At 39.0% G+C, this 14007-nt stretch overlaps 1 protein-coding gene and 1 non-coding gene across 2 annotated transcripts in view; both read left to right on the top strand.

Moving 5' to 3' along the window:
• The window catches only part of USH2A (usherin), a 949135-nt gene that overhangs the window by 546971 nt on the left and 388157 nt on the right, over positions 1–14007 (top strand). The window contains exon 38 of the mRNA XM_004700145.2: positions 5737–5910. Coding sequence (XP_004700202.1) covers positions 5737–5910 — 174 coding nt within the window. The remainder of the gene's footprint in view (positions 1–5736; positions 5911–14007) is intronic.
• LOC115872493 lies at positions 4423–4586 on the top strand. The gene has a single exon (XR_004047891.1). It is a non-coding gene; the product is annotated as a U1 spliceosomal RNA (small nuclear RNA).

Genomic DNA, 14007 nt, shown 5'->3' with positions numbered 1-14007 from the left:
TACTCATATCTGTTGTTTCAATCTAGAGAACCCCAAAGGATGGTAGTCCTGGGACAGTGATCATTCACATGTGCTTGAATCATACACATAAAAACACCTATCTACACTTGGCATGTGTATTTTTAATTTTGTGGAAAGTATCCTGTCTTTCAACAGATGAGAATGTTGCAAATAAGCTTCTCATCTTTGAAACCAAGCACTAACGCTAATATATTAGAAGGACTTTGTATTTGTAGCTGTCGGGAAGGTTCTTCCTTTGTGATATGAGGTTTACTGTGATTGTTTCTTCATTTCAAAATTAAATGAAAATATCCAAAGTGAAAATAAAAGTAGTGCCAAATACATTAACCCCTTTGAGAACCCCATAGACTATGGGATATCCGGAAACAGCAACTAGCTTCTTTGAATATGTTATATTTTCAAATGTAAATTGATCTATTACAAAACTTGATTTTCCTTGTAATTCTGGTATTTGCACAATGAGTCCTACCCCTGAGTTCCCAGTGGAAAGGAAGAGAGAAGGGGGAGGAAATGGTGGAGTGGCGGGGCGGGGACAGAGATAGAGAAACAGAGAAAGAATGATGCTAATATTTCAGGCACAAAATCCCAAAGTTACACTTTTTTCTCTAGGCTTCAATAATTTTAAAATTTGTTTTATTTTAAAAAATAGTCTCATTATCTATTTTAAATTTTCTAATAGAGCTTTTATGTTGGATTGTGTGTTCCCTGGAGATGGATCTTGGTTAAGTGCTAGCACAACACTTTCTGTAGATGAAGTAGTTCACTAACAGACACAACATTTTATAGCCAAAAGCTAGGAAGTCTAAGGGCACCATTAGTAGGAATGTCAAATGTGATGAAATTAATTTTGGAAGCAGAGGAAAATAACCTGAGAATTGCTTTAAGGTAAGTCTTCACATCAGGTTAATAATCCTTAAACCATTAGTTCTCAAGTCACAGCATTTTAAGGCATCGCATCCAGTGGTTGCTGGTCCCTACCCCTTGATGTTTTCCACCCAGAAGGGCTAGGGTAGGACCCTGGTGTGTAAATATTTTTGAAGTGATATCTCATAGAGCATTGATATGAACAACCCAATTGTGCAAAGAGTCTCGGGCAACTCTCAGTTAAAGACCATACCCCGAAAGTCGGAAGAGGAACACAGATTAAAGCTCACTAGCCTCAGGGGAGTGTGCATGGGGGCTGGGGGAGGGGGAGGGGCAGCGGGAGTGTGAATCCAGAACACAGACTCGCAAACAAGCCTGTGCCAGCCGCTTATACTCACAAATAGGGGCCGAGCTGAGGCTGGCCAGATAGGAGTGGTCACCTGAGATGGGAAATGCTTATCGGTTTAGCGTTTTCTAGCCTGACTCTTGAGGCTGAACCACCGAGGCTGCGTTTTCCAGCCCACTGAAAACAAAGTTTATGCAGTGGGTAGTAAAGCACAACCCGACTCAGGGGAGTGTGCTGGGGACACTGGAGGACTGGCATTTTAAGAGCCCTACCCGTATTTCTAAGAGTCAAACTTGGTAATGTTCAAAAGAAGGAAGGGAAAAGGAAGGGAATGAGGGGAGGGCAGAAATCTGGGAAGACGCCTTTGCTTCTGAATCTGGAAAAGTCGGAGCTTTGCTGAGGTTTACAAGCCTGTCAGCGGCCCTTGATCTGTGAACTGAACTGTATGTGAGTGGGGGTGAGAGAACATTAGACTCACTTGGCTGCATGGCTCCTGGAGATGTACAAGTTCTTTTTCGAACTGAACAAAATGGTTATGTAATTGCATACTTCTCATAATTATTGAGTAATTACATACTTCTTATAATTACTGAGTAATCATTGTTCTATTACTAGGACTTAATGTTACAACTAATTGTATAATTACCATGTATTAATGTTGTTATCTAGGAAACTTAGAATAAAGTGGTACTTAATATTATTTCCTCCTGCCATGGCATTGTCAGAACTAGCATTTGTTAAATAGCTGAAATCTGCTTCAAAAACAAACAAACCAAATGCAAGAATAGAAATCTCACCAAAAGTATCATCACAGGTGTTTATTTGTTGATCTTAGATTTGCACCTGATTTGAAATAGAATTGTATTTTGTGGCTTAAGTTTTAGAAGTTATATTAGATTGATGTAGTTAAACTTGTTCCCCTATGTTAGTAAAAAGTCCGTTTAGACTGTTTCTGGAAATGGAGCCTTAGTCCCTATCGATTAAGATGACCTTTTGGAAATTGTACTAGTCATGTGACAATAGTGGCAGTTGTTTCAGCTCGAACTGAAGAAGCTCCAAGGAGCTCGATAGCATGGGACGCTCAGGCGGTCTTCGGATATGAAGCTACAGTTGTCCTAAGGTACTCAGATGTAATTGTGTCTAACTCTGTTGAGTGCAGGAACTATAGTTCTTACGAACTGTTGGCATGTGGCCATCAAACCCTAACAAGGTGTCTGCGCTTGGACTCAGTCATCTCTAGTTGAATCAAGTTGACCTAGCTGTTGTCTGCAGCATATAACTCATTCAACTGTCTGTCTTCATGTAATTCTTACTAATACATGAATGAAAATGATCTTGCCCATTTTTTAGCTATGAGTACTGTTTCCTTCTCCCATAAACAATTACAGTCTTGGAAACCCACAGGGAGGGGCATTGTGACTCAGCAATGACTCGATGGTGGTGAGTTTGGCTTTGGTTTGGGGTACCAGTTATTCTTATCAATTCCTCTACAAAAAACCACACCTTTGGATATGAAGTTTCTTACTACCAATGGAATATCCAGTGTGATAAATTATTCCATGTTAAGAATGAATTTGTTTTCTCAACACACCTATGTCTACTTCCGCTCATAAAACTATTCTGACTTTTGGAAAAATGTGTACATTTTTAAGGTTTGTATACACTCGATCCATATTTAATTTAAATGATCATATCATAACTAGGTATCATGTCATCTTTGAATCCATTGACTATTTATTAATTTCAAAGTTTGAGGTATAACCTGATGAGACAATAAGAAGGAGTTGGTGTGATTTTCTGGTAAGACTTTAGAATGTTGACTATTAATACATTCTTTGTGGGATGAGGGATAAAGTAACAGGTAATTCAATTACTGAGAAAGTGAAGTACAAGTTGAATAATCCTTAACCAGTTGCCAGTTCCAGATGTTTGTCGAAGATATATCAGTTGCATGAATTAGAATAAAAACAGTACCAATACTCCTAGCTATTAATTTTTAACAGTTATCATGAGCTGAGCATTATAAATAAGTGATACAATATAAAATGACCTTGTAAGAATTATCAGTCTCAGATTCCAGGTGAGATGCCCAAGGTCCGGAAATAGCAAGTGAATTAGCAATGAGCATGGCATTAAAAAATGTGGCAAGGAAAAAAAAGAAGGGGAAAAAGGAAAAAAAACCCGAACAGATAGACTTTGTAAATCTTTACCAAACAGCCTCATCTTTCTCCCGTGGAACAGCTGGTAATTTGAACTGTTGACTTTCCTGTTAATAGTCCAACTCTTTTCTGACAGCACCCCAGGGCTCCCGAATGACTAGGTCTTTGTTCTTGTTATGTGCCATCAGTTTGATTCTGACTCCTAGTGACGCTGTGTACAACAAACGAAACACCACTCGGTCCTAGGCCATCCTCATAAATGTTGAAATGCTGCCTGTTGTTGCGGCCACTGGGTCTCTCCATCTCATCAAGGGCCTTCCTTGTTTTGGCTGATGCTCCGCTCTACCAAGCGTGATGTCTAGGTGGGATCATGCAAATACGGTGTCTGAACCTTTGACTTGAGAGTTGGTTGAGTTCGCCATTCCAATAGCTATAGAAGGAGCTGCCTCAGAGTTAGAAATAAGGGCTCTCATGAACATCAAGAAAGAAAATCCTGAGTCTGTGCATTGACCAGCACACAGACAGCTTTGATCGCTGAGAAGCAGCCGTGCTGTGAAACGGAGGGGAAGATGCAGCTGTGGAAAAAGCAGCAGAGGCAGCAGTACCAACACCATGAGGCAGAGAGTCTATCTGCACCTTGTCTGACCTCCATCTCTCATGAAAAGACCAAGGGCTGACGCTATGCAGTCTGCTCTTTCCCCTGGTAAAGTCACAGGAGGCCAGAGATGACCCGCACCTCTTTCTCACAGGCACAGTGTGAGATGGCTTTCAGTATTGGGTCTTAACTTTTCATTTTAAATGTTTAATCGATAAAGATTATATCTGGACATCTTGCAAATATGCTGAGTTTTCTCCCCTTAAAATTTGAAATATCTTGTGTGTTTTTATTGGATTGCCTATCTTTGCAGAATATGTGTGGGGAAAGCATAGGTGTACACAGCATAAAAGATTTCTAGCAAAGGAAGAAGGCTATTTTAAATAAATCTTGATATTCATAATGGCTATTTATTCTGCATTTTAAAAATAACTAACATACTTACCTGGCCGGGGAGATACCATGATCACGAAGGTGGTTTTCCCAGGGCGAGGCTTATCCATTGCACTCCGGATGTGCTGACCTCTGCGAATTCTCCAAGTGTGGGAAACTCGACTGCATCATTTGTGGGAGTGGGGGACTGCGTTCATGCTCTCCCCTGATCAGAAATAAATAAATAAGTAAGTAAGTAAGCAAATACATAAATAAATAAATAAATAACATATTTCTAAAATTTCCTGAAATTAAGCACTGCTTAGAAAAAGAAAACTGACCCATCTAAATATTTCTAGAGCATATTTAATATATAAAGTGATGGAAGTTTTATAACACAATTTTCATGCATAGCTCTTTTCTTAATTTACCCTAATTCCTAACTCTTCTTAACTTTATACATAACCTGGTGCTGTAGGTCATGAAAATCAGACAGAACCATGATCAGACAGCAATATTTTTATATATCCTCACTCAAAAAACCTCAATATCACTGCCATCTAATTGATTCTGACTTATAGCAACCCTATAGGACAGAGTAGAACTTCCCACATGTGTTTCCAATATTGTAACTCTTTATGAAAGTAGGAAACCTCATTTTCCCCTTGAGAAGCAGTTAGTGGTTTCAAACTGCTTACCTTGCAGTTAATAGCCCAATAAGTAACCCACTGTACTACCAGGCATCTTTCACATATTGTAACCACTTTTAAATCTGAATTTGGGTCTGCTGACGTTTTGGAAGGATGGTTGTGGCTTGGGTGGAGGGTACAGTGAAGATGAGTCCTTTGTACAGTCAGGTCACCCCTGCCTATTCCCAGGAATCTCAAGAATGGACTTTTGATGAACATGGACACAGAGCATCTTCCACTCACTGATGCTTTTCCATTATTCTGACTAATTCGGATGAAGATAACAAAACAAAAAAAAAGCATTCTTTCCTATAGTTGGGACAGTTTAACAACAAGTCTTAGAAACATCCTAATAAGTTAAAAAGAACTCTTTGTGTGATCAACTCATAAATGTGCCTTTTTACTTATCATTTATGCATGATAATACTTGTACTATGGTTTCACATGATCTCAGTATTGATCACATTGATTTACAAACCGGAGAGCAGTTAACAGTTTACAGTTAACAGTTTGCTCACAAAATGGAAAAATTAGGCCCATTAATGGGGGATCGGTGTGGTGACATGTGCTCATAATTATTCTCTTCAGTATGGTATATTTTTAAAGCCTTGAGAATATGTAAACAATAGCAAGAAAACATCCTAATATATACACACATTTTAATAAGTCTTTCTTCTTTTTAATGAGCAGATGGTTACGACACCATTTTGAATGGCACACGCATCGTGTACAGCAGTGAAAACAGCCGCTGGGTGCTCGTCGATGGGTTGATTCCGTTTACTGACTATACTGTTCAAGTGAACGCTTCGAATAGCCAAGGCAGCTTGATAAGTGAACCAATCACCATTTCAATGCCTCCAGGAGGTAAGATTATGAAAAATAATGTTGACCTAATTTTATACAAGTGCCTTAGAACTAAGCCTCTATTGAACACACTTGTTTATGGTTCGAATGCCTATATTTAGAACTTACAGTCTCAATTTCATTTATTGTTTGATGCTGTCCTTTGTTTTCCTGAGATGCTTATCAATACCTTTACATCGATAATCTTTCATTGTTTTGTTGAGAATGTTTTGTAGAGAACCATATCTGTATTTTGTACATAAACACAGCTGTTGGTATCTAACAGTTTGTATGTTATGAAGCCTGGCAAATTCCTTTTTGTTTGGGGAGTCCAGTTATATGGAAAATACAAATTATATATAAATTGTTAATTTTTATATTTATATACATATAACATTTTATTTCACATTTATATACAAGTCCTAGGTTAAATTTTCTACTGCAAAGCTTCTCACTCCTGGTCTGTCGAAGAAATAGCTTAGATCTATACATCTAAGTCTTCCCACTTTACAAAATGAAGATGGGGAGAGGTAATATATAAAATAGGAAGCTTCTATTACCACTAGAAAAAAACACCTTTAAATTATATGCCTTCCTGATTATAGTTCATGAAAATCACTGTTATATGTGAAATGTGATACAGCCCAGACCTGTTTCAATATTTCTATGAAGAAAATGACAATGTATTCAAATTACCATTATTTTGGTATGCAATCAACTCTGATATTATGGCCTTTGAATGGAAAGCATGCCTGCAGATAAGAGCCTGACTCTGCACTGTGTTTAGGAATATGTGTTTTCTGAAAACATGGAAGAAAATACTTGTTGTAATCCAGCCTCTGGAACCAGTGTGTCCAGGACTAATGAGGAGGTCATCTCCTGCTCACAGCTGATGGCAAGACTGGAGAGACCCCCTTCAAGGCACAGAGGGGTGCAAAAGCAACACATTTCTCTTCGTGTGAGAAAAATAAGGGTCACTTCATAGTGTATCAGGAGCCCTGCTGGTGTAGTGGTTATGCATTAGGCTGCAGTCTCGAAGTCAGCAGTTTGAAACTCTCTCCCTGGGAGAACGGCAGGCTGTTCTACTCCAGCAAGAGTTACAGGCCCAGCAAGCCAGAGGGGCAGTTCTGCCCTGTCCTCACGGGTCACTATGAGTCTGCACGGGTTGGACGTTTTAGTCTTTAGGTTGGACTCTTTTTTGTTTGTTTGTGTTTGTTTGAGATGAAGACGTGTGAGTGAACTTGTCGTGACAGAGGTATTTTTAAACACATTTTATGTGCAATAAACCTGCCACATATGGACTGGGACTCTAGTAACAATATGGTTGGCTTACCCTCATAAATGTTGATTTAAGGACAGACTTTTTTTCTAAATCACAGAATCTTCAGTGTCTTAATCGTCATTTTTACTCAAACCGAAAGGTTGAATATTGGAAAAGATAGAAAACTATTATGATTTTATATGTTTGTAGATAGTATCCTTTATTCACATTTAGAAATGGAAGCAGATTTACTACTTTAATAGAATTTTTAAATTACCAAAATAATACTTTCTTGACAGATAAATGGCAGATTCAGTGTGTTCTCTAACCATATTTTGGCATTTACACACATTTAGACAGTTGGTGATCTGCAAGTAATCCATAAAGATAGTCAATTCACTCCCCGTGCATGTGTTTAAGAAAGTATCTTCTAATAATGTATACACATGCACACACAGGAAGAGGAAGACGAGAGTTAGTTCCTAAGCAGAGGAAATGGTTCACATACTCAACTGCTAACCCAAAGTTTGCAGTTCTGTGAGCCTACCTACGACAGGTAACAGTAAAAGCCTGGCAAATCTCTGCTAAAAAAATCAGCCATTAAAAACCCGATGAAACACCATTAAACTCGGACACACATGTGGTTGCCAGGAGTCGAAATGTATTCTTTCCCAAGTGGTTAGAGTTGGACAGACAGATTCGCTGTTCAAAAGCAGCAAGCTCAGTAATGACTATGCCTCTCAGAAGAAGGGATGCTATCATGTAAACATGGAGAGGCTAGAAGGCTGTTCTACGGTGGTGTAGCAGAACTGAATTAAACTGTGCACTGAGGTTTCTTGACCGGGAGGCTTCTCTGTCATGATCATCTGAAGACTACCTACATCCACTCCCCACACCCATTCACTCATTCACTTTATTGATATATTCAAAAATACGAAAATTTGAGAGAAAGCATTTACCAAAAGAGGGAGCAGAATGTCTTTCAATACAGACAGTGGTTTGCTCCGGTTTATTACAGCCATTAGGACATACTTTTCTTTCATCATTAGATTGTTGTTGATTACAATTAGGAAACTTATCGCTTTGAAATTATCTTTTTTATGACCTTGTGGCAGTTTAAAGGTGATACCTCATTGATTAAATAGGTTTTAGTTCATGCTTCCTTTTACTTAATGATCTGAAAACATATTATCCTGATTTACACATAGAATCATGCTGAAAAGCATGTGGCATTCACGAGAGTATGTGTGTTTAAGTAGAATTAAATTAGTACTGAGAGTTATTAAAGAAATCTTCCATGCCTCTGTCCAGTGAACTGTGCTTCATACTGAAATGAATAATAAATGAACCAGTATACAGAAGCAACCCAACTTATGGGTGGATAAAGTTCTATATGCTTTTTTCTTTTCTATTATATTTGGATTGTTATTATTTCCATTTGCTTGATTCAATACTAGATCTCCTTTTTAGTGACGTCAAAATCCTAGTGATAGCTTTCAGTGCTGGATTATGGCCATTTTGCGATGATACTATCCCTTGACGTGTTTCCTCACAGTGCATTCTAAGAGCATAATAAAAAGGGTTAGCAAAGCAGAACTACTAGTCCCCCCAACCCCTTTATCAAATGTCTGCTATCAGATGTTCTCTGAGGACTCCCATCAACCCTTTGATCAACCCTTACTCAATATTTGCTTCTAACTTAGCATCCATCAAAAGTCCTGTCTTAATAAGAAGACAATGATAGGAACTTTCCATGTCCCAAAGCACGGTAATGTGATATTGAAATTGCCAGTCTAATCTATCACAGTCAATACTCATGGAAGCATCATTCAAGAGATCAGACAATGTACTGCATTGGGTAAATCTGCTGCACCTCTTTAAGGTGTTGAAAACCAAAAATGTTATCCCGAGGACGAAGGTGTGTCTGACCCAAGTCATGATATTTTCAATGGCCTCATATGCCTGGGAAGTTGGACGTTGAATACGAAAAACTGAAGAAGAATCGATGTGTTAGGATTGCAGTGCTGGCGAAGAACATGGAAAGTGCCCTGGGCTGTCCAAAGAACAAGCAGATCTGGGTTGGAAGAAGTACAGCCAGAATGCTTAGAGACAAGGATGGCTGGCCTTAGTCTCACATACTTGGGACATGTTGTCAGGAGAGACCAGTCCCTGGAAAAGGTCATCCTTCTCGGTAAAGTCAAGGGGCCGTGGAAGGCCCTTGGTGAGAAGGATGGGCAGTGGCTACATCAATGGTCTCAAACACAAGCGCAATTGTGAAGATGGCTCAGGACTGCGTGGTGCTTCCATAGTGTCCCTAGGGGTTGGAACCTCCTCCAGGGCCCCTAACAGCAGAGATGGCTCCTTATGCACATTCAGGTTTTGGTGCTTGGGCAAAATCTGACACAGGGAGGCACTAGTTATGCAGCAGGGTCTCGTACCATTGATTTCAGCTCACAGTGACACCATGTGACAGAGAGGAGCTCCTCCCTATTTTTTCCCAGGAGCCCTGGTGTAGTGGTTACTAGTTAGCTGCTCCCCACAAGCTCGGCACTTCCTCGGAGGGAGAAAGACCTGGTTTTCTACTCATCGTAAAGAGGGATGCTCTCGAACACCAGCAGGAGCTGTTCTGCTCTCTCCGAGAGGGTTGCTGGGAGTCAGAACTGGCTTTGTGGCAGTGTTTTGTTTCCTGTCATCCTTCCTTGAGCAGAATACCAAGTCTTTCTCGGGAAGAGCCACTGGGTGGGTTCAAACCGCGGCTCTCTGCTTAGCAGCCTGGAGTGAAGCGCTTTTGCCACCATAGCTTCATCTGACAGGCTGGGAGTATAATTGAAATTTGGTGAGTTAATCAGGAAATAAATCAGTCAAGACATCTTAATAACCAGTTTTAAATAGTAAGCTTGTCATTTCTCAGGTCTACCCAGGTCCAATTCTTTACCTGAGCAACCATATATGATAGTAAGTGGGAAAGTTGTACTTTGTGCATTCCTGTCGGTTCTATGGATATATGATGGTACCCATGCAACTGAGGGCCCAGACCTTTGGGGAAAAGGAATCACCTAAATTGTACCAGCCCATGACCTTGATTCCTGTCGTATTGGATGCTTTCCTTAGGGAAGCAAAGGAGGAGCAGCTTGAACTTGGCCTAAGAGTTTGGAGAGGAGAGGAGAGGAACTTTGGGGGGGATCAGCATGGTTTATTTGGAGTTTTGTTTAATTTTGTTTAAAGTATGTGACATATCTGTACCTGTATCTGTGCACTCAGCTGTTTTATGTTTCCACAATTCCTGTATTTTTAGGTTGTTTGTAGTAACATATTGCTCCTAGCTCGTACTATGAAGTTTTAGAAATGAAGACTATTTAGCCTGAGCTCTTGAATAGCATTATGCTGCAGGTTCAAGAGTTCTAGGAAAATAATTTAAAAAATAAAAATGAAATCCAAATGTTAATCCATAAATATGAAACTCTCCTGTGCCCTCTACCCTTTCAAGGTCTGGAGTTACTAATGGGGTGAGGATTTCAACTCTTAATGGGGCTCAGTGCATTAGTGTTTGGTATGCATGGAATTCAGCATTCGGTTTAATAAGTGGTTGACATTGGTGATGTCCCTTAATTTGCTTAAATCTAATTGGCTCTTTTATCAGTCAAACCTGTATGGATTGGCAATTGATCAGAAAGGGTCAGCCATGACTCCGCATGTAGTTAAATGATGGAAGCACCAGTTAAAGCCACAGCTGCATGATAATCAGCAAAGGAGGAACGAATGTGCTTGGAGGAGGAAGGCAAAGGAGCTTAGAAGTTTTGCAGGATCTTCAAGTTCAGAACAAAGGCATTATGGAGTATATAAATTTTAAATACACTGCATTTTGCCTCCAGACTTAAAGCTTTTTTTTTCCAGATGAACTGAAATCTTGTCTGAAACTGTCTTTGTTACATCAAAGAACTACTCAGAAAGCTAAAAGAGACAGAGGAAGCATAAAAGGGCATAGTTTAAAATGATTAGTGACAAATTCCATACTGACGAGCTAGAAACAGATTTTTTATGAAAGTTTTATTTTTTTTTCCAAAAGGAATCATTTTATTCTATTTACCTTTCTCGGGACTGCTTTATTAGCAGAGCAAAAGTGACCAAGGGCCACCTTCATTTGTGAACATGATCCAGTTTTCCTATGACATTAAATAATTTGTCACTTAAACATTTAAATTATAATGTAGAAAACTTCAAGAAAATACTCAGCTCGCGGAAAGTGCCTTCCTTCCAGAGGTGAGTTGTATTCAAGAAAAGAAGAAGAAAGGACAATCTTGAGCAAGGCAGGATGGCAGTGACCCTTCGTTTTCCAGAGCCTTTTCTACTGTTTCTCCCAACGGAGGTAAATCCGTTTGGAATTAAACCTGACCGTTTCTGAAGGCATGGACTCTGGGCGCTGTAAACCTGGGTTTGAAACCACCTCCTTTGCTCGCTGGTAAAGAGACTATGAGCAAATGAATAAAAGGATCTGAGCCTCAGTGTATTCATCCATAACACAATTGAGGATAGTTCCCACCTGATAGAAGTTTTTGGAGAATTAGGCAACCTACTACCTGTAGCATTATGAGTACAGTGCTGACCATTTGGTGCTTCTTAGTTTCTTTGTTTTGATTTACTCCTGATATCCTTTAGTTTTCCTTCATGGCTGGCTAGAAAATGTCCCAAGAGATTAAAAAAAACCCCAAAAAAACACCATTCCTGCCATCGAGTAGATTCTGAAACATCTGTCCTTGTGGGCATCCAAGGCTGTCAATCTTTATAGAAGCAGAAAGCCTCTTTTCTTTCTTGCTAGTGGATTTGAACTACTGATCTTGTAGTCAGCAGTTCAATGTGCAGGCCGCTATGCCACCAGAGTGAAATACAGGGTCATTCATACAGTTGGAAGAGAGTAGTATGTTTTCCCCTGCTGCATCTCTATCCTTTATATACCCTGCCTCCCCTTGCAATGCTAGTCAGCCTGCTTCAGTGGGGCTGTGCTGCATACTGGATGACATAGCAGGAAGGAAGTCTAGGAAGTGAGTTTCCTTTTAAAATAGAGTTAGCATCCCCTTCCATGATTTCTGGATCATAATTTGCAAGTTATTTTTACCTCACACTCTCCTTGGTGATCTTGGGATTCCAATGAGTGGAAAAGCTACATATTTTTCCTTAATAAATGTATCTTCCATATCCTTAATAGCTCTTCTTCCTATTTAGTCATAAATTTAAATAAAACTTTTTAATTTCTTTTTCATTTTTATTGTGTAATTACAACTCAAGGTAAAGAAAACCAAAATCCTCACCACTGGACCAGTAGGTAACATCATGATAAACAATGAAAAGACTGAAGTTGTCAAGGCTTTTATCTTGCTTGAATTTACAATCCGTGTGCATGGAAGCAGCAAATAGAGATCAACAACATTACACTGGGTAAAACTTCGGCACAAGGCCTCTCTGAAATGCTGAGAAGCAGGGTGGTTCTTTTGAGGACTAAGATGTACCTGACCCAAGCGATGGTATTTCTAATTGCTCATGTGCATGAGGAAGTTGGACAATGAGAAAAGAAGACTGAAGGAGAATGGGTGCATTTGATTTGTGGTGCTGGCAAGGACTGTTGAAAGTAACCTGGATGACAAAAAACAAACAAATCTGTCTTGAAAGAAGTATGGCCAGAGTGGTCCTTAGAGGCCAGGATGCTGACTTTGTCTTGCATACTTTGGCCAGGAAAGACAGTCCCTAGAAAAGGCCAACGTGCTTGGTAAAGTAGAGGGGAGGTGAAAAGAGGACAACACTGGATGAGATGGACTGACACAGTGGTTGCAGCAATGGGCTCCAACATAACGACCGTTGTGAGGATGCTGCAGGACCATGCAGTGTTTCACACTGCTGTGCATGGAGTTTCTGTGAGTTGGAACCAAGTTGATAGCAGCAAATGACAATGAATTTTTTCATAAATATGTGCTTTCATTAATGTGTTAATTAATGTGAGGCAGAAATGGGGAATTTGAAATTATCAACTAAATAGGATTTCTTCCCCTTTTTATAGTTATCCTAAGATATCTATTTTAAAAAGTGAAACCTTTGAATTATAACTTTGCATCATTTTTCACAAGAGGGAAAGCTTAGTCATTACACAGAAAGCATGTTTTTAATAATTGAATAAAATGCTTGATTTTTTAGGAATGTGCAATAATAAATATTTTAAAACAATATACCAATCATTAAATTTTTTATTGAATGATCTACAAAGTTAAATTTTGTTAAATCATTACAAGAATATGTTTTCACTCATCTATTGCTATGTAACAAATTACTCCCAAAACTTAGTAACAAAACAACCAACTACTCTTTATCATTTTTCATGATACCTCAAGTATGATTTGTAAATGTGGTGTTTTGCTGATCTTAATAATACTGCTGCATTCCACTGGATGAAGATGGGGAAGCAAGGTGTATTTCTGTGTATGTGAACTTTCATGCTTAAGAAGACAAGACAAGGCTTCTACAGATAATGGTTGACTCAGAGTTCAAAGAGTCAATCCCTGAGGTAAAAGCCCTTATCAAATCACTATTTATCTTGAGCTAGCCGAAACAAAAATTTTGACTAAACCAAGACAAGAAACATACATGTGAAGGTGTGATGTACTAGGCCATTCTGTAACAATACTAGACCATAATGTAACAATTGCCCATAAAAAATCTAGATAAATGTAATTGGCTTTATTAAATATGTTGTGTAATGTGTTCCATAAAACATATATTAAATATTTATACAGTTTTATTAAATATAACCGACCACATTTATCTAAATATGTATGTCTTTACTACATTAGTGGGCCTAATATATCATATCA

This window comes from Echinops telfairi, unplaced genomic scaffold, assembly GCF_000313985.2.
Source record: "Echinops telfairi isolate 266 unplaced genomic scaffold, ASM31398v2 ScPeMD7_7424;HRSCAF=8462, whole genome shotgun sequence".
In the NCBI taxonomy this organism is placed as follows: Eukaryota; Metazoa; Chordata; class Mammalia; order Afrosoricida; family Tenrecidae; genus Echinops; species Echinops telfairi.
The sequence above is the reverse complement of the archived record's forward strand: the minus strand, read 5'-3'. Positions and strand labels throughout refer to the sequence as shown.